This window comes from Panicum virgatum, chromosome 2K (assembly GCF_016808335.1).
Source record: "Panicum virgatum strain AP13 chromosome 2K, P.virgatum_v5, whole genome shotgun sequence".
NCBI lineage: Eukaryota > Viridiplantae > Streptophyta > Magnoliopsida > Poales > Poaceae > Panicum > Panicum virgatum.
In genome coordinates this window covers 23003944-23024411 of record NC_053137.1, presented here as the reverse complement: position 1 = coordinate 23024411, position 20468 = coordinate 23003944, and the positions used below count along the sequence as shown (strand labels likewise).

At 57.4% G+C, this 20468-nt stretch overlaps 1 protein-coding gene across 1 annotated transcript; it reads right to left on the bottom strand.

Moving 5' to 3' along the window:
* Window positions 1–75: 75 nt before the first annotated feature.
* Window positions 76–19552, bottom strand: LOC120695204 (RNA pseudouridine synthase 4, mitochondrial-like). Its single transcript, XM_039978502.1, has 6 exons — window positions 19454–19552; window positions 18885–19027; window positions 7261–7394; window positions 1458–1504; window positions 816–1334; window positions 76–735 (listed from the first exon to the last, which is right to left on the bottom strand). Exons 1-5 carry the CDS (start codon window positions 19550–19552, stop codon window positions 972–974), a joined length of 786 nt encoding a protein of 261 aa, XP_039834436.1. The 3' UTR covers window positions 76–735; window positions 816–971.
* Between the last annotated feature and the right edge of the window lie 916 nt (window positions 19553–20468).

Genomic DNA, 20468 nt, shown 5'->3' with positions numbered 1-20468 from the left:
ACTAATCTGCTGCATATTATTGCTGCATGCGGTGTTTATAGGGAGCAAGATGATCCAGTATCCAGTAGTCGTGTAGGTTGATCGTGTCCCAGACATTACGTGTAATAATGTAAAGAATCCTTTAGTTCCATGTTAAAAGAGGAGTAACTATCATTGGTCATTACATGTGATGATATAAAGCAGGTTTTCTCTGAATAGGAACAAAAAAAAAGAACAATGTAAACTACACAAGGCATTGTTTCTCTGTTTATAGCATCTTTGAACCACTAGAGGACCACAACCTGGTCATCACTAACATTGGCATTAAGGTTGTCCAAGCCATGGTTTTTATGGCGTAACTCCAGGCAACCACCCAACGGAGGCGTCCCGCCCGCCGTGCTGTTCCCGCATATGGGGTCGCCTCGCGTGGGAAGGCGTCGTGTCGACGCAAGGCGACCCAAGGCCAAGGCAGGTGCCGACTCTTTCCTCCTTTCTCTGCGGTTCTGCTTTTCCTCCCCTCTTCCTCTGCTCTGTTTCGTAATCGTACTTTGCTCTGTGGTTCTGCTTTTCCTCCCCTCTTCCTCTACTCTGTTTTTTAGTACTCGTACTTTGCTCTGCTCCTCTCTGCTATTTGTAGCGCTATCAGGAATAGATAGGTCATAGCTGTGCTCCATTCTGCTAGTATATGCCCATGTGGTTGCCTAATTGGTGTGAATATGTGCTTGTTTGTCGGAACCTTGCTGCATAAGAGATGAACTTCGCAGAAAAAGGTATGCATTAGTGTATGTTTGTGTTGTCCTATGGAAGGTTAAGGTGTGCGTATGGCGTCGCCTCACCATACGCCATACCCGCCTAGGAGTCTGGAAGGGGGTGGGTCGTCACGCCTCGCCCCGTAAAAACCATGGTCCAAGCGAAGCTTTTGCATTATCTCAAAGCAAAATCCACAGTTACAGCACAGCAACCAGACATGACCAACAGATAAAAGTACAGTATTACTTGCCTAATGACTTCAAAATCTCCCAGCTCAACCGCATATGCAACGGCAATGGAGCAACAAAGCTGAGCTTCTCAAGATCAGAAAAATCATAATCAGCATCTGAAGACTGCAGGCGCAGCATAGCCTCTGAGATGTCAGGAAGGATCATCTGCTTGCAATGTAGATGCAGCTGAGGCTGTTCCTCAGCTACGCTTCCACCACCCAAAGCAAGCCCAAAGGGAAGCTTCCTTTTCTTGAGCATTTCCTCATCGATTGCTTGTGGCATGGGAAGAGGCGACCAGTTCTGGTGCACTTGTCGTCCGTACTTGTAATCCCCAACAATTGGTGTTCCAAGAACCTCCGCACAATGGACTCGGAGCTGGCGGTTCAAGAAGAAAACAGGAATAAGTTTTTTAGATCACTTAGCGTGATCATGATACCTTGCAAGTAGAGATGAAACTAGTTTGTTCACAGATAACTGGCATAGAAGTATTATGATTACCTGATGCTTCCTTCCTGTACAAGGAAATAGTTCTAACCAAGTGTAGCCTACAATTATTAGCACACTTTCTGTTGGTGTATATGTGAGCCCATGTCTAGAGGCCCATCTAGAGGCCCATGTATAGGATCAATATATCCCATCTTTCTAGGGTTTGGAGGAATACAAGTCATTATTCTCTCCTACATGGTATCAGTTGCCTAGGGTTCTCTCTCCTCTCCTCCCCTCCCACCACCAGCCAGCGCCGCCGCCGTCGGCATCATGGCCGGCCGGCCGCCAGCGCTGCCTTCCCTTCCCTCCTCTTCTTCTGCGCTGCCTCCTCTACTCCAGCCCGGTGGCACTACTGCGGTACCGTGCGCGCGGCCCCACCCCGCGGCCGTCCTCGCCTGCTCGCCGCCGCGTTGGGCGCGCTGGCCCTGCCGGCCGCCGCCGCTCCTCCCACGGCACCTGCTCCGAGCGGCTCCTTCTTCCCCCTCCTTTCCTCTGCTCCAGGCGCTTGGATCCAGGGCGTCCAGGGCGCCGCCGGCCCTCCTTGGCCCCCCTACACCGCGGCTCTCGCGGGCGCGGCTGGCGCGACTGCTAGGAGCGCGGCGGGCGGGCCCGAGCTGGCCCCCTGCCCTGCGCGGACGCCTCCTCTGCTCCTACTGCTGCCGCCTGTGCATGGCCGCGCGCATGGAGCCAGCCCATGGCCGCCTGTGCTGCTACTGCGCGCAGGTAGAGCCTAGGCGCCGCCGCCCTCCCCTCCCCGCCGTCCGTGCTGCCCCTGGCCGCGGCGCTGCCGGTGTGGCAGCACCCGCACGTGCCACTGCAGGCGCCGGACGTGCTGGCCCTGGGCGCCGTCGCCGCAGCCCCTATTCCGGGTATGCCCGATCCGCCTGCTGCCGCCGCCCCTACCGCGGGCGCTGGCCCCGGGCGCCCACGTCGCGGGCGCACTCCAGCAGCAGTTGCGCGGCTCAACCTCGGAGCTGCTGCATGCGCTGGCTATCGCCCCTGCAGCCGTCCTGGTTGGCGCCCCTGCTCCCCCTCCTCCTCCCGCACGCTGCCGGCCACTGCTGCTGTAGGGGGCGCGGGCGCCGCCTGATCCGCCGCCGCCCACCTCGCGGCCGCTCTGCGGGATCTCGAGGCCAAGCTCGTGCGGGCGCACGCCGCGCAGGCCATCGCGCCCAGGGATCCCACGCGGGCCGCTGCCTCCCTCACCACCGCCTCCGGCGCGTGGCTGCCCCAGGGCGCCGCCGCCGCCCTGGCCGCCGGATCCGACCCCCTCTTTGGTGCTCCTCTCACCGGCCAGACCGGGGGTGGGGGAGGCCGAGGGCGTCGTCGGCGGAGGGGACGTGGTGGTGATGCTCGGGGCACTCCGGCTCCCCACTCCTGCTCCTGGCTCACTCCCAATGTGGCCGTTTCAGGGTCAGGGGGGCCCCTCGTCCTCAGCCCCAGCCGGCGGCCATGCTCGCCGCCGCTGCTCCCCTGTTCGCGCCGTCCTGGACCCCGCCCGCTCCACCCAGCCAGCAGCCGACCTGGCCTGGGAGGTGGGACCAGGCTGCAATGGCGCAGTCCTTCAACGCCATGGGGCAGACGCCGCCGGTCAGCACCGAGTGGATCGCCGACTCGGGTGCCTCCTTCCACACCACCCCAGATGCCGGTATCCTCTCTTCTGTCCGACGGGTTTTGTCCTTGTTGATCATGGTTGGTGACGGGTCTTGCCTTCCTGTCACTGCCGTGGTTTCTGCTCCTGGTTCTTTTCTTCTTCCCAATGTCTTTGTTGTTCCTCAGATGGTTCATAACCTTCTTTCCATTCGTCAGTTTACAGCTGACAATTCTTGTTTCATCGAGTTTGATTCTTCTGGCCTCACTGTGAAGGATTCGGCCTCCCGTCGTCCGTTACTCCGGTGTGACAGCACGAGGCCCCTTTACACCCTTCGCCTTCCTTCTTCAGCTGCACCACTTTCGCCTTCTTCTTTGTCTGCCGCTTTTGCCGCGACGCCGTCTTCCACCACCTAGAATCGCCGTCTTGGTCACCCTGGCCGCGACGTTCTGGCTTAGCTTAGTCGTAGTGCCGATGTTTCTAGTACTAGGGCTCCTGCTGAGCCCCTCTGCCATGCGTGCCAGCTCGGTCGTCATGTTCGGCTCCCTTTTTCTTCTTCTTCGCACGCGACGCATGCATTTGATCTTGTTCACTGTGACCTGTGGACCTCTCCTGTACTTAGCCTTTCTGGCTATAAGTACTATCTGGTGGTGGTCGATGATTTCTCGCACTACTCTTGGACGTTTCCTTTGCGCGCCAAGTCTGAGACCTTCCCCACCCTCCTCCACTTCTTTGCCTGGGTGTCCACTCAGTTCGGCCTCACCGTTAAGGCCGTCCAGTGTGTCAATGGGCGGGAGTTCAACAACTCCACCTCCCGTTCCTTCTTCTTCTCTCGGGGTGTTCAGCTGCGTATGTCTTGTCCGTATACCTCTCCTCAGAACGGCAAGGCTGAGCGGATGATGCGCACGACGAAGGACGTCGTGCGCACCCTTCTGATCCAGGCCTCTCTGCCCACGCGCTTCTGGGCTGAGAGCCTCCACACCGCCACCTACTTTCTCAACCGTCTTCCGTCCACTGATTCTCCTGCTCCCACTCCACACCACGCTCTTTTCGGTACCCCTCCTCGCTACGACCACCTTCGGGTCTTCCGGTGTGCGTGTTACCCTAATACCTCCGCCACTGCTCCTCACAAGCTGGCGCCCCGCTCGACTCGTTGTGTGTTCCTTGGTTACTCCCCTGACCACAAGGGGTACCGATGCTTTGACCTCACCTCTCGCCGCGTCCTGATCTCCCGACACGTCGTCTTTGATGAGTCAGATTTCTCCTACTCCAGCTCCTCCACACATTCTCCTGACCCCGAGCTGGAGTCTCTGTTTCCGACTAACCCGGTGGTTTAGCCAACTTTCATGTCTGTCCTTTCCCTGCAGGTTTTCCCGGAACACCGGCACTATTTCCGGTGATCCCTGCTGCGCCGAGCAGGGCCCCAGTGCCCGCAGTCGCGCCACGCGCGGCCCCAGGACCTTCGATCGTGCCGCGCGCGGACCCGGTGTCTCCTACTGCGCCACGCGCAGCCCCGGTGTCTCCTGCTGCGCCACGCGCGGCCCCGGTACCTTCTCCTGGACCTGCGCGGTACGCTCAGCCGGTGCAGGTGTACCGGCGTCGTTCGGCGCCAACACCGACGCCGCCGTGGTACGCTGAGCTGGTGCAGGTGTACTGGCGTCATTCGGCGCCAGCACCGGCACCGGCACCGACTCTGGCTCCGGAGGCTCCTCCGACGTCTACACCAGAGCCGTCGCCGCCGCCACCTCCGCCGAATCGCTCTCGAGTCGAGCCGGAGGTGTACCACCCGCCAGTCATCCATCGGGATCCTCGACATATCCATCCCATGGTGACTCGGCGGATGGCGTCTCAGGCCGCGACACTCTCCGCCACCGAGGGCGAGCCGCGAGTCTCTCCGGTACCCTCCTATGTCCGCGACGCCCTGGCGGATCCTCACTGGCGTCGCGCGATGGAAGAGGAGTACGCGGTTCTCCTTGCCAACCAGACGTGGGACCTCGTACCGCGTCCATCTGGTTGCAATGTGGTCACCGGCAAGTGGATCTGGACGCATAAGCGTCGGGCTAACGGCACACTGGAGCGCTACAAGGCTCGTTGGGTTCTTCGGGGTTTCACTCAGCGGCCTGGTGTGGACTATGATGAGACCTTCAATCTAGTGGTGAAGCCCGCTCCGGTGCGCACGGTCCTCTCGCTTGCGCACTCTCGCTCCTGGCCTGTGCACCAGCTGGACGTGAAGAATGCCTTTCTTCACGGCACTCTGTCAGAGACTGTCTACTACTCTCAGCCTGCTGGATTTGTGGACTCGAGTCGTCCGGATATGGTTTGCCGGCTCAACAAGTCCCTCTATGGTCTGAAGCAGGCTCCTCGGCTTGGTACTCTCGGTTCGCCACGTTCTTGCTGACATTGGGGTTCACCGAGGCAAAGTCTAACACGTCTCTCTTCATCTACCGCCGTGGGGCTGAGACTGCATATCTGCTGCTCTATGTTGATGATATTGTGCTCACAGCCTCCAGTCAGCAGTTGCTTCAGAGTGTCATCTCCTCTTTGCAGCAGGAGTTTGCTATGATGGATCTGGGTCAGCTCCACCACTTCTTGGGCGTCACTGTTGAGCCTCGCTCATTTGGTCTTCTCCTTCACCAGTGGCAGTACGCACTCAATATTCTGGAGCGGGCTGGGATGACTGATTGCAAGCCCTGCTCCACTCCTGTCGACACTCAGGCGAAACTGTCTGCTGATCTGGGTGATCCAGTGGCTGATCCTACTGCCTACCGGAGTCTGGTTGTCGCTTTGCAGTACCTCACCTTCACCAGGCCGGACCTCACCTACGCTGTTCAGCAGGTCTGTCTCCATATGCATGATCCCCGGGAGTCACACCTTGCTATGCTGAAGTGTCTCCTCCGCTACATCCGTGGCACTGTGGACCTCAGCCTGGTGCTTCACCGCTCGTCCTCTGCTGAGCTGGTGGTCTACACCGACGCTGACTGGACTGGCTGCCCGGACACTCGTCGCTCCACTTCCGGCTACGCCGTCTTCCTAGGCGGCAACCTGGTCTGCTGGTCGTCCAAGCGGCAGCCGGTTCTCTCCCGCTCCAGTGCTGAGGCGGAGTACCAGACTGTCGCTAACGGCGTGGCGAAGGCGTCCTGGCTATGACAGCTCTTGGCGGAGCTCCACAGCCCGCTCGCCAAAAGCACGCTCTTCTACTGTGACAACGTCAACGCCGTGTATCTCTCCACCAACCCCGTCCAGCATCAGCGGACGAAGCATGTGGAGATCGACCAACACTTCGTGCGCGGCAGAGTCGCCATCGGCGATGTTCGGGTACTCCATGTCCCGACTACCTCCCAGTTTGCTGACATCTTCACCAAGGGACTGCCCTCCTCCACCTTCTCGGAGTTTCGCTCCAGCCTCAACGTAGCAGGTGGCTAGTTGTGGCTGCGGGGGGGGGGGGGGGGGTATTTGCCCTTTGTACTCTATTTGTACTCTCTTCTTGTCCAGTCTTGAACACCGCTGCGCCGGTAGTTCAGACTGCGGGGGGTGTTGGCTTTCTTGTTGTCTAGTCTTGAACACCACTGCGCCGGTAGTTCAGACTGCAGGGGGGGTGTTAGTGTATATGTGAGCCCATGTATAGAGGCCCATGTATATGATCTATATATCCCACCATTCTAGGGTTTGGAGGAATACAAGCCATTATTCTCTCCTACACTTTCAATATTATTGAATCACAATAATAGTTATCTGTAAGTGAAGGCCACAAAACTCTAAAGCAGTCTCACTGCATCACATTTTGCTCCTTACTGATAATTTCACAAACTCGTCACAAAAAGGACAACAATTTTCAGTAAAATAATGCATCATGTTTCCATAGCAACATATTGCTGAATATCTGATTTGTTTGCTAAGCTTGCAGTGACTATCATCATCCAGGACAATCTAAGGTTAAAGCACTAAGAAATATGAAGTTGGAACATCAATGATAAATCAATAGTACCAGATCAGACAAATACGTCTTAATTACATTACAGTTTTACCTTGCTGCCTATGCTCGGATATTTCTCTAACTGAATTCGTTTTTGTTCACATATCATTTGACAGATATTTACTATCTTATCAGCAGCATTAGTGGCCAAGTATCTCATGCTACTTATTCCAGGCCAGCAGCTATTTATTTCCCCAGTAAAGAAGAACATCATTTGCTCTCCAACAGGCAATTTTTAGATTCTTGCATACCTTGCGGGCAAGATTCAATCACTCGGTACTCTGTTAAAGCATCTTGAACAGAGATAGTATTTGAACCAGCACAAACAGTCAGACGCTCCGACTTACCATCTTCTAATACAACCTGTGAAAGTGCAAAGCACCACCATTAAATACTACCAGTGGGAACACCAGCCAACAGGAAGTGGCAAGCAATATAATTGGTGAACAAACCATATGGAAAAGGAAGAAGAATTCTGAGATGGATCAGAGGTCCGAAAGGTGTAGGAAAAGAAAGAGAAGTTTTTGAGACTGAACAAAATAGAATAGCGACCAACAAAGTGATCAAAACTCACTGATATCCCACCTAATACAAATCATTAATGCAGTTACCCACATGCATGCTTAACTTAGCGTAGTTCACTAACCTGTACATAGAACAAATGTGTTTTATATATGTATCCACAAAAAATTGAAATGATATTTCTCCTCACTTTTGTTATCTCTCTTTACATATAAAATGAATATTGTGATATTGAATTGGCGCCGTATGCATCGGACGATGCAAAAGGCTGGAACTCCTTTTCCATTATCTAAAAGAAACAAGCCAGTGGCTGGCTGACTGCCAGAGATAAAGTACAAGTGGATATCGCCATTTGTGCAAAGTAGAGGAAGAATACTGCAATATTCACTGGCAGGAAGAAAGTCCTCATTGTGCTCAGAAGAGGAGACAACTGATCACCTTCTCAGCAATTGTGTGCTCGTGAGAGTTTTGGTTCAATCTCCTCTAGTGTTTACATATCCAAACGCTGTCACCTTGGAATTTTGACGATTGGTGGAGTAGGCCTAGTGGTCGGGTAGGTGGCCAGAGGCAAAAGTATCTCCCTTGTCATCCTTGGCTCTTGGACCCTATGGAATCATAGGAACCGTTGTGTCTTCGATGGAGTTGCACTAGCATGGCTGGGACCTTACTGATTGCCAAAGAGGAGGCAATGTTATGGGTGATGGCTCGGGCTAAAGGGCTTTTGTCTTGACAGCCCTAGGCCCTCTGAGTAGTAGGTTGTTTTGAGGTTCTTTCTTTTCTAGTCACCCGGACGAATGTAAGTTTTTAACCTTGGTTTGTGTGTGTAGTGTAGGAGGGAAAATAATAGATGTATTCCTCCAAATTCTAGAAGGGTGGGATATATAGATCCTATACATGGGCCTCTAGATGAGCCTCTATACATAGGCTCACATATACACCAACACCCCCCGCAGTCTGAACTATCGGCGCATCGGTATTCAAGACTGGACAAGAAGAGAGTACAAAGGGCAAATACGCCCCCCCCCCCCCGCAGCCACAACTAGCCACCGGCTACGTTGAGGCTAGAGAGAAACTCCGAGAAGATCGAGGAGGGTAGTCCCTTGGTGAAGATGTCGGCAAACTGGGAGGTAGTCGGGACATGGAGTACCCGAACATCGCCGATGGCGACACTGTCGCGCACGAAGTGTAGGTCGATCTCCACATGCTTCGTCTGTTGATGCTGGACGGGGTTGGTGGAGAGATACACGGCGCTGACATTGTCGCAGTAGACGAGCGTGCTCTTGGCGAGTGGGCTGTGGAGCTCCACCAAGAGCTGACGTAGCCAGGACGCCTCCGCCACGCCGTTAGCGATAGCACGGTACTCCGCCTCGGCACTGGAGTGGGAGACAACCGGCTGCTGTTTGGATGACCAGGAGACCAGGTTGCCGCCCAGGAAGACGGCGTAGCTGGAAGTGGAGCGGCGAGTGTCCGGACAGCCAGCCCAATCAGCGTCGGTGTAGACAACCAGCTCAGCAGAGGCCGAGCGGTGAAGAACCAGACCGAGGTCCACAGTGCCACGGACGTAGCGGAGGAGACGCTTCAACGCAGCAAGGTGTGACTCCCGAGGATCATGCATATGGAGACAGACCTGCTGAACAGCGTAGGTGAGGTCCGGCCTGGTGAAGGTGAGATATGCAAAGCGCCGGCCAGACTTCGGTAGGCAGTATGATCAGCCAACGGATCACCCAGATTAGCAGACAGCTTCGCCTGAGTGTCGACAGGAGTGGAGCAGGGCTTGCAATCAGTCATCCCAGCCCACTCCACAATATCAAGTGCGTACTGCCGCTGGTGAAGGAGAAGACCAGACGGGCGAGGTTCAACAGTGACGCCCAAGAAGTGGTGGAGCTGACCAAGATCCTTCATAGCAAACTCCTACTGCAGAGAGGAGATGACACTCTAAAACAACTGCTGACTGGAGGCTGTAAGCACGATGTCATCGACATAGAGCAGCAGATAGGCAGTCTCATCCCCACGGTGGTAGATGAAGAGAGACGTGTCAGACTTGGCCTCGGTGAACCCCAATGTCAGCAAGAACATGGCGAACGAGAATACCAAGCCCGCGGAGCCTGCTTCAGACCATAGAGAGACTTGTTGAGCCGGCAAACCATGTCCGGACGACTGGAGTCCAGAAATTCCACTGGCTGAGAGTAGTAGACTGTCTCTGACAGAGTGCCGTGAAGAAAGGCATTCTTCACATCCAGCTGGTGCACAGGCCAAGAGCGAGAGAGCGCAAGTGAGAGGACCGTGCGCACAGTAGCAGACTAAACCACTGGACTGAAGGTCTCATCATAGTCCACACCAGGCCTCTGGGTGAACCCCCGGAGAACCCAGCGAGCCTTGTAGCGCTCCAGTGTGCCGTCAGCCTGACGCTTATGTGTCCAGATCCACTTTGTCGGTACCCTGTAGCAGGGATACCCACTTTTACTGCAGCAAGGCAGGACCCGCGTAGTCATCCGTAACTACGCGGTAAAGGGCGGAGCAACCGGGGCCCACAGGACAGGCACTTACCTCACCGGGCCAACGGCCCCGGACCCGCTCCCCGCTCAGAGACGGGTCCGGAGACGCCACGTGTCCCCAAGGAAGGGAAGCTCCGTGCCAGCCACCGAGATCCCGGAACCCCCATAGGGGCCCGGGACCTTCTCACGACCGTCCAGACCTCCCACGCGTGTAGAGCTAACATACCACCCGGGGGGGGGTCCGGAGGCACCACGTGTTCCGAGGGCGCGGGCGTGAGTCTTCCACTGGAAGACTCGCCCACCCACCGCATTCAATGCGGATGGTTGAGGCGTGCTCTGCCACCGCGGCACGCGGGGCAGCCTTTGTCAGGCCTCACTGTGGACCGCGTATTACCAAGGAACACAGTGCAGCCGCTTGCGCCGCACCCGCGCAGAGCCCGTCTGCCACATTAATTGGATACGACGGCACGACACTTTTCCATCATGCCGCCTACGCCGCAAGCTACACGCCCCGTTCAGCTACATGGCAGGCGACGCCGCTAGCTACGTCTGACGCCGTTCCGACAGGACAGCGCCTGGACATGCTGAACGGGGGATTCCAGGAGCAGGCAAGAAAATTCAGGAGAGAGATCTCCTTCGCCTGCGATGCCATAATATATGAACAGTATGTTATTTTATACAACATCCCTTGAGATATAAAGGGGAAGCGCTCACTGTACACCACAAGCTCTCCAGAGAACACACACGGACGCACGCTGGACTCAGCTCCAACACTTCAGTCTTAAGCAATACAACACACAGTGGACGTAGGGTATTACGCTCCGGCGGCCCGAACCAATCTAAACCTGCTGTATTCATCGTGTTCTTGAGGAAGATCGAAGTAGTCGCTAGCTAAACCCTGAGTACTCACCCTCTGGCTTAGGCGGGTGCATTCCGCCACCCGGCTGTGGTTTGCCACACCACGACATTTGGCGCGCCAGGTAGGGGCTAGCTGGGGCTCAGTTCATCTCTTGCTCGTCTCCATGGTTCGGGTGGACGACGTGGAGATGACGGAGGGTGTGGTGTCCTCCACGCCACACGCCTCTCGCGTTCCTGCTCCGGCGGCGACCGTGCCTGCGGAGCAGCCACCGTCGGCGGCGGCGCGCGCTGCTCGTCGGCAAGAGTCATGGCGCCCGTCAAGGGCCCCCCTCACAAGCTGCGAGCAGCGGAGTGCTGGCGGCAGCTAGGGAGTTGCTCCGCAACCCCTGGCTGCTGCAGCCTCGCCAGACGCCCTGAGGCAGTGGTGGGACGACGTTGACAGTCTCCTACATCTGGCTCAGGCCTCCCCCAGTTCTGCAAAAACTGGGCAACGACTCCCGCCTGGCAATGCGGTGGTGCCCTACCACCGGCGCCAAGGCGGTGCGTCGGCATCCGTGCGCTCCCCCACAGTGAGGGGTGAACGAACAGAAGACCTGCGGGAGGAGCTCAACCGCAGGCGCGCGGGTGAGGATGCCCGCATCTCTGTGGAGAGGGCGCAAGAGCGCCGTCTCAACATTGAGGGCCGCAACCTCAATGCTGACTTGGACGTGGTGGCACCCAAGCCTCCGGTGAACGCCCGGATACAGTCGGGCACCTCGGTGGCTGGGGTGGATTGTGCTGTGTTGGCAGAGCACCTCCACGCGGTGGCCTGGCCGTCCAAGTTCCGCCCGCACCTGCCAGAGAAGTACGATGGTACCACTAACCCGTCGGAATTCCTGCAGGTGTATGTTACTGCCATCACATCAGTTGGTGGTAACGACGCCGTTATGGCGAGCTACTTTCATGTAGCCTTGACCGGGCCAGCCCAGACTTGGTTCATAAACCTTACTCCTAGGGTGATCCAGTCCTGGGAGGAGCTCTGTGCGAGGTTCACTGCGAACTTCGCCAGTGTATACCAGCAGCATGGTGTGGAGGCCCACCTCCACGCTGTGAGGCAGAAACACGGAGAGACGCTCCGGGCATTCATCTCGCGCTTCACCAAGGTACGGGGTACCATTCCTCATATCTCCGATGCAGTTATTATCACTGCTTTCCAACAGGGGGTATGTGATGAGAAGATGCTCGAGAAGCTGGCGACGCACGAGGTGGAAAGCGTTACCATGCTTTTTTCCCTGGCAGACAAGTGTGCCAGGGCTGCTGAGGGCCGCGCATGGCACTCAGCCCCCCAAGACGGAGACGCCAAAGCTGGTGGCTCCGGTGCTACCCCTCAGGGCGGTGGCAAGAAGAAGAACAAGAACCGGAGCCGCGGGGAGCCACATCCTGGCGGACCAGTCGTTGCAGCAGCGGTGCCAGTAGCGGCGCCAGCTGCTGCTGCAGCGGCTGGGAGCCAGAATGAGCATGGCAAACGCCCTCGCCCGCAAGGTGGAAGTGGAGGATCGTGCCCAGTGCATCCCACCGCTCGCCACAGCGCCGCTGACTGTCGCCAGATCCATAAGCTCGCGAAGCGGGTCAGTGGGCGGCGTGAACAGTCCTCCAAGGATGGCTCACCCCCTCCTCGCCAGCGGCCTAGCAAGGAGAAGGCCTCCGACAGCGGGGCTGCTGCTGGGGAGAAGGAGCTGGGGTACCAATCCCCCGCTCGAGAGCTAAAGGGCGTGTACCACGACGACAACTCCGACTCCGACAATGATGACCGCCGCAAGAAGCTGTACGTAATGTACAGCGGGAGCTGGGAGCTTGTCTCCCGGCGAGATGTGAAGACCCTTCGCCGAGAAGTCCTTTCGGCGAAGCCGGGGGTCCCGAAGGCGGCGCCGCACCAGAGGTGGATGAACACCACCATCTCTTTCGGGCCATCCGACTGCCCGGAGAATATAGCTGGGGCCGGTGTACTACCTTTAGTCACCGCCCCTGTCATATCCAACGTCAGGCTCTATCACGTGCTGATCGACGGAGGGGCCAGCCTCAATGTCATCAGCTATGCAGCATTCAAGTAGCTGCAGATCCCGGAGTCCAAGCTGACTCCCTCTCGCCCATTCTCCGGAGTGGGCCCACATCCGGTGTTCCCTCTGGGGAGCATCACACTGCCGGTCACGTTTGGGACCGAGGAGAACTTCCGCACAGAGAGCGTTCAGTTCGATGTTGCGGCAGTGAACCTCCCGTTCAACGCCATCATTGGCCGGCCGGCTCTCTACCGCTTCATGGCCATTGCCCATTACGGGTACTTGGTCCTGAAGATGCCTTCCCCTGCCGGTGTCCTCACCGTACGGGGTGACCGCACCGCTGCCGTCGCTGCAGTTGAGAGACTGCATGCTCTGGCGGCAGAGGCTGCACATACCGAGGAGGACCCATCCACCTCGCAACCCAGGGCGTTTGCAAAGGCACCTAGGGTTCAGCCGTCTGATCCGGACGATGTTCCCGTGAAGACGGTGCAGATCGGAGTGGACTCCACCAGGACCACCCGCATCGCGGGAAACCTGGGGGAGAAATAGGAAGACGCGCTCATCACTTTCCTCCGGGCAAATGTGGACGTGTTCGCCTGGGAACCGTCACAGATGCCCGGGATCCCCAGGGAAGTGATCGAGCACAATCTGAGGATCTACCCCGACGCCACGCCGGTGCGCCAGAAGCCTCGGAAGCAGTCCGTGGAGCGGCAGAACTTCATCCGTGAAGAGGTCCGCAAGCTCCTACACGCTGGCTTCATCGAGGAGGTCCACCATCCTGAGTGGTTGGCCAACCCGGTCGTTGTCCCAAAGGCCAACGGGAAGCTTCGGATGTGCATCGACTACACCAGCCTCAACAAGGCATGTCCTAGAGACCCCTATCCTCTTCCACGTATCGATCAGATCGTGGACTCCACCTCTGGGTGCGACCTTTTGTCTTTCCTAGATGCATACTCTGGTTTCCACCAGATTCAGATGTCTAGAGAGGATAGGAAGCATACTGCTTTTGTAACAGTAGATGGTCTTTATTGCTATATTGTTATGCCATATAGTCTACGGAATGCCTTACCCATGTTTGTACGAGCTATGAACAAAACCTTCTGTAATCTAATTAGAGATATTGTTGAGGTGTATGTTGATGACATTGTCATCAAGACTAAGGTAGGGTCAACACTAGTTGAGGACCTGCCCCTCGTCTTCGACCGGTTGCGCGCCACGCGCATGAAGCTGAATCCCGAGAAGTGCATCTTCGGCGTCTCGGCAGGGAAGCTGCTGGGTTTCCTGGTCTCACATCGAGGCATCGAGGTAAACCCAGCCAAGATCAAGGCGATCGAGGCGATGAGGCCTCCTAGCCACATCAAGGATGTCCAGAAGCTTACTGGATCTCTCGCCGCTCTTAGACGCTTCATATCGAGGCTGGCTGAGAGGGCCCTCCCCTTCTTCAAGCTATTGAGGAGGTCCGGTCCATTCTCTTGGACCGAAGAGGCTGAGCAAGCCTTCCAGGAGCTGAAGCAGCATCTCACCTCACTGCTAGTATTGGTGGCTCCAGAGCCTGGTGAGATGTTGTTTCTGTATCTTGCTGCGTCTGCAGAAGCGGTCAGCATGGTGCTGGTCGCCGAAAGGATGGTGAGCCGGACCCCAGACACGGGCGCCCATCAGCCTCACCTCTGTCTGAAGGTCCGAACCCCGGACAAAGGGGTCCGGAGGAGCCTCGTCCCAGTGGGAACCCAGAATCGCTGGGGGCCCAAGGACCTGACTGGATAAAGGCGAGCCAGACCCGGTCACAAGGGTTCGGACCATCCAAAAGCCAGTCTACTACATCAGCGAAGTCCTCCACGAGGCGATGGCCAGGTATCTTGAGACGCATAAGCTTATCTATGCGATACTTATTGCGTCCAAGAAGCTGCGCCACTACTTTCAGGCACACCGAGTTGTCGTAGTGACCTCTTACCCGCTAAGAGCGATCCTGCACAACTCCAACACCACGGGCAACATCGCCAAGTGGGCTGCAGAGCTGGCTGAGTTCCAGCTGGACTTCCAGCCTCGCCATGCAGTCAAGAGCCAAATCCTGACTGACTTCATAGCGGAATGGACTCCTTCCCCAAGCAATTCTGGGGGTCCGGACTTCAACGCCGGACCCCCGGAGCCGGAGATCAGGACACCAGTCTTCACCGAGCCCCACTGGACACTCTTCTTCGACGGGTCCGTCCGCAAGAAGTGGGCTGGAGCTGGTGTGGTCCTCATCGACCCAAACGGAGATCAGCTGAAGTACATGGTGCACCTTGAGTTCGAGGCCACCAACAACATGGCGGAATACGAAGCTCTGATTTTTGGCCTGACACAAGCCCTAACTCTGGGGATCCGGCAGCTTCTGGTGAAGGGGGACTCTCAGCTAATCATCAAGCAGGTCTGAGGGGATTGCAGCTGCAACAATCCCCAACTCGCGGCATACCTCATCCATGTGAGGAAGCTCGAGAAGGACTTCGATGCCTTGGAGCTACATCATGTTCCCCGCGAACTCAACTCAGCAGCAGATGATCTCTCCACGAGAGCATCTACCTGGGCATCCGTGCCCGAGGGCGTCTTCGAAAGACGATTGCTGAGACCTACCGCCCAGCCTGCCGAGCTGGGTGAAGGGGATCAAGCTAGCACCTTGAAGCTAGCGGTCCCGGTGGCATTCCACCTGTGGTGCCCGCCCTGGGTTGTGAGCTCTGTCGAGGATCCTGGAGACCTCATAGAGCCACTCCCACTTGCTCAGGGAGCTCCCGATGCATGGATCTCCGAGATCCGAGACTACCTGAAAGATAATATCCTTCCTGATGACGATGTGTCCGCAGAGCGCATAGTACGATTGGCTAAACGCTACGCGGTGGTAGAAGGGGATCTCTACCGCCGTGGCGCCAATGGTATCCTCATGCGGTGCATTTCCCAGGAAGACGGCCGCGAATTGCTCGCGGAGATCCATGGAGGCGAGTGCGGAAGTCATTCCTCATCTCGCATGCTTGTTGGTAAGGCCATTCGGCATGGCTTCTACTGGCCGACAGCACTCCAGGATGCGGCTGAGCTGGTAAAATCCTGCAAAGCATGCCAGTTCCATGCAAAGCAAATACACACTCTGGCTCAAGATCTACAAATGATTTCGCCCTCATTGTCATTCGCCATGTGGGGCGTGGATATACTAGGGCCATTCCCCCGGGCCGTCGCGCGGGTACCGGTTCCTCTACGTCGCCATCAATAAGTTCACAAAGTGGCTGGAGGTTACCCCTATGGTGAACATCACCAAAAGGTCAGCAGTCGCATTCCTCAAGTCCATTGTGTGCAGATTTGGTGTCCCAAACCGCATCATTGCGGACAACGGGACCCAATTCAAGAGCAGACTCTTCCAAGAGTACTGCGAGGACATCGGCATCCAGCTGTGCTTTGCGTCCGTGGCACATCCCCGCAGCAATGGACAGGTTGAGAGAGCGAATGCAGAGATCCTCAGGGGACTCAAGACCCGCACCTACAACTTCTTGAAGAAGCATGGTGCCAAATGGGTTGATGAGCTTCCGTGCGTACTATGGGGCAACCGGGCCACACCCAGCCGAGCCACCGGGGAGACTCCATTCTTCCTGGTCTACGGGGCTGAAGCATGCCTTTCCCTAGAAATTCACCTGGGCTCACCGTGGGTCCAGGCTTTTGACGAATCCATGCAGGAGCAGCAACGGCGTGACGATGTGGACTTCGTCGATGAACGAAGGTGGCGAGCAGCAATCCAAAATGCACGCTACAACCAGGCGCTCAGGCGCTATCATCAACGGTTCGTGCACAGTAGGGTGCTCCGGACTGGCGACCTCGTCTTGAGGCGGATCCTGAATCGAGCAGGACTCCACAAGCTCTCCCCCAGCTGGGAGGGGTCCTTCAAGGTTACAGAGGTGTGCCGGCCCGGGTGCGTTCGCCTTGCCACAGAAGATGGGGTGCCGCTGCCCAACCCATGGAATATAGAGCATCTGCGTAAGTTTTACACTTAGGCAGAGCAGGGAAATGGATTTTTTCTTTGTAATAAGATAGAATTAGCGTGTGGCCCAGAGCGGTTGGGGGTCCGCCCCCGCAAACCCGACCTCTGGCATCCATCGCACCGACGGCTAGCATTAACGCGCGGCCCAGAGCGGTAGAGGTCCGCCCTCGTAAACCCGGCCTCTGGCATCCATCGCGCAAGCCATGTATATCAAGTTGCAAAGGAAAGATTTTCTCCAAGTTCTGTCTTTGTGTCAAAATTTAATTTCGCATTCTGATTTTCGAGATTTTACTTTTCTAACCCCCGCGCGGACTTCCACTCTTGTCGCCACAACTAAGATCTGTATTGAGTTGCTGGACTGCCGTACAGATCCGGACCCTCTTGCTGCTGGAGAGGGGTCCGGACCCCTAGAGACCTGCTCTGGAGAGGGGGTGCTTGTTTTCTGGGGTGGTCCGGAGCGCTGTGTAGCCGCTTAGCCGGTTCCGTACCCAAAGCCTACACACTCCACCGCCCTGTAACAAGTGCTCTAGTACCTAGGGTCGGGTAATTAGGGGGCTCTAGTACCCAAAGCTCAAGAGTTGGCTTCCTAAGTCCTACACGGCAGGTCCAGCTCCATATCTCAAAGGATCGAGTGCGACAGAATGACCTCACCCACTGCTAGGAAGGGTCTGGAGCTTTGGAGCTAGGTCCGGAAAAGTCCTGTTGTTTCCTGGAGTGGTCCGGAGCCCTGTGTAGCGCCTTAGCCTGGTCCCGCACCCTAAGCCTATACACTCCACCACTCTGTAACAAGCACTGAATTACCTGGACCTGTGCATCTAGAGCTCCGGACCTCGTACTAGCCTGGGGACCAGTCCAAAATAGGTCTCGCGGGTCTGCTACTAAGCTGTAACTTTGAAGTGGTACACAGGTTAAGCCCTGACTGGTGGTAGCCAGCCTCAAATCATTGAGCTTGCCTACCAGGGGGTCCCGGCATCCGCTTTAAAGGTTTCATGCAGATCGAGGTCCAGTCTTGGTGGAAGACAGACTCAAAACAACTAAGTCTATCTCCCAGGGGGCCGAGGCGTTTGCTTTGAGCCAGACACTAACGATCGATCCTGCATGCATCAAACAGCTAAGTTGCAGTATCATTACTACCATATAAGCGAATTTGTTTCTCCTCTCTGTAGTTCTATCTGCTACACAGGGAATAAGACGCTCGCTCAGCTTGCAACCTATGCTACACCTACACGCCTAAGAACGCTTGCCCAACCTCACACGGGGGTCCGGAGTGTCTTCAGTGGCTCCAATGGCAGATAGGTCCTTACAACTAAACCTATCTGCCAGGGGGCCAGGGCGCCGGGGTGCTGCATACCGCAACCACAGCAACTGACAAACAGCTAAGTTGAAATTTTTTCCTTTATTAAAATTTCAACTGGTACATAACGCAATGTTTGTTACATAACACAAAAGAAAAAACAAAGGTACAATGCCCAGCTCAAGGGTCTGCAGGCTCCCGCTTGAAGTAGGCGGCGACGAAATCGACGATGTCACGCACGGCTTCCCGGGCGGCGGCCTCTGTCTGCGTCACGGGACCATCGACCACGGGCGCAAGCGAGATGGCCAGGTCGTGACTCCGAAGGCAGGTCAGGATGTGTTCCGCCACCATCCGGATTAGCTCGCGGCCCTCAGCTTCAAGCTGGCCAGCAAGGACCGGCTCCAGATGCCGGAGCCTATTCGAAGCAGAGTTTAACACTGGAAGGGCGTCAGCAATCAAACCTGGCGGCTCCGCCACTTGGATTGGGCTCATCCCAAGTGGCACCAGTGCTAAGCTCGCTTCGGTCACCCAGTCAGTGATTCGCTGGGCCCCCACGCGCTAGTCCTCTTGGAGCTTCCGGACCGCCTCCTGCACCCGGGTATCCAGAGCCGCCTTGGACGCCTCCACCTCGCGGGACCTCTCCTCGAGCTCGGTCTTCCTCTTCTCCGCCCACTCCTTCTGCTTCTTGAGGGAGTCGCGCTGGCGCCCAAACTGCTTCTCCATGTTGGAGGCGTGGGACTCCCGCTTATCGAGGGACTTCCGGTCCTCCTCCAGCCCCGCCCTGGCAACAGCCAGCTTGCAGGCCCTATCCTGCGGCTGCTCACGCCATCACTGCAGAGTCGTAGAGAGATTGTCGAGCTCCTGCTTCCGGCCCTCGAGACCCTGGCTACGAGTCTCAAGCTCGGACTGCTGGGCCGCGAGGCGAGTCTCAAGATCGGACCGCTGAGCCGCGAAGCTGACAACCTCCAGGGCAAAAGCCTCCTCCCGCTGCGCCAGGGTTTTTTCCCGGCTCGATACTGCGAACTCCCGGTCAAACACCTTCCGAAGGTTGGCTCGGTAGGCCTCTTGGTCGGCCTTGAGTTTGGACCGAGCTTCCAAAGCATGGGAGGCTTCAGCCTTCGTGTGCGCCTCCAGGCGGGTGTGCCAGTCGGAGAGGCACTGGCGTTCGCTCTCCAGGGCAGCCCACTCCCGCCGGAAGGTTGCCTCGACGGAAGAGGTTGCCTCCATTATCGACTCCCGGACCTGGGCCAGCACCTGGGGAAGGGGAACTGTTTCCTCCTCCGGGGGACCCTGCAGGAGCTGCCTGCAGGAGCTGGAGGTGGGAGCTTCCGGCACAGGCATCGGGGCCTCGGTAGCCGTTGTGCTCGCCGCTGCAGCACTGGTCGCTGTCGCGCTCGCTGCCGCCAAATCCGGTGCCGGTGCAACTATCGCCGTAGCTGGGGTCTCGAGGGCCTCTGCGTCGGGTGCGGCCGCGCCCAGCACTGGCGTATCTGCCGCCGCTGCGTCGGGTGCGACCGCGTCCAGCACTGGTGCATCCGCCGCCATTGCGTCGGGTGCGGCCGCGCCCAGCACAGGCGCATCCGCCGCTGTTGCGTCGGGTGTGGCCGCGCCCAGCACAGGCGCATCCGCCGCTGTTGCGTCAGGTACGGCTGCGCCCAGCATTGGCGCATCCGCCGCCACCACATCGGGGGTGGCTGCGCCCAACACTGACGCATCTGCTACCACCGCTTCGGGTGCGGCTGCGCCTGTCACTGGTGCACCCGCCGCCGCCGTGGCGGACGCCACCGGGCTCGCGGAAGCCGTCGCACCCGGACTCCCCGCACCCGCTGTCGCACCCACCGTCGTCGCCGAGGCCACTGGCACCTGGACCCCCGCTGACGGACCAGCGGCGGCGGAAGAACTGCTTGGGCGTGGAGCCCTGGCAACAAAGAGAAGAAGCCTTCAGCCAAAAAGCGGAGCATCTAGAATAAGGGGAGTAAACATAATAACACTAACCCAGAAGCGTCGGGTATCCAGCGACCACGGACGCTCGACGACTGCTTCTGTTGCTGCCGCTGCTCCCGTGGCTGTGACGGTGGCACAACCCGGGACTGTTCCTGCTGTTGTTGCTACTGCTGCTGCTCCTGCGGCTGCTCTTGTGGCTGCCGCTGCTGCTGCTGCCGGAGGGAGCTATCTCTCGGCGGTGATGGTGGTGGCGCGGTTGCCCCGGAGGTCCCGCGAGGGCCGGAGGCCCGGGAGCTACCCTGGCCCGCGCCCC

What these genes read in the sequence shown, in the direction of transcription:
- LOC120695204 (XM_039978502.1), bottom strand. Translation starts at nt 19,552, where the DNA reads ATGCCTGTGCCGGAAGCTCCCACCTCCAGCTCCTGCAGGCAGCTCCTG. An exon ending in TCCCTCAAGAAGCAGAAGGA is followed by an intron (nt 7,395 to 18,884) that starts GTGGGCGGAGAA and finishes TAGTATTTAATG; the next exon opens with GTGGTGCTTTGCACTTTCAC. An exon ending in GTACAGGAAGGAAGCATCAG is followed by an intron (nt 1,335 to 1,457) that starts GTAATCATAATA and finishes TTGAACCGCCAG; the next exon opens with CTCCGAGTCCATTGTGCGGA.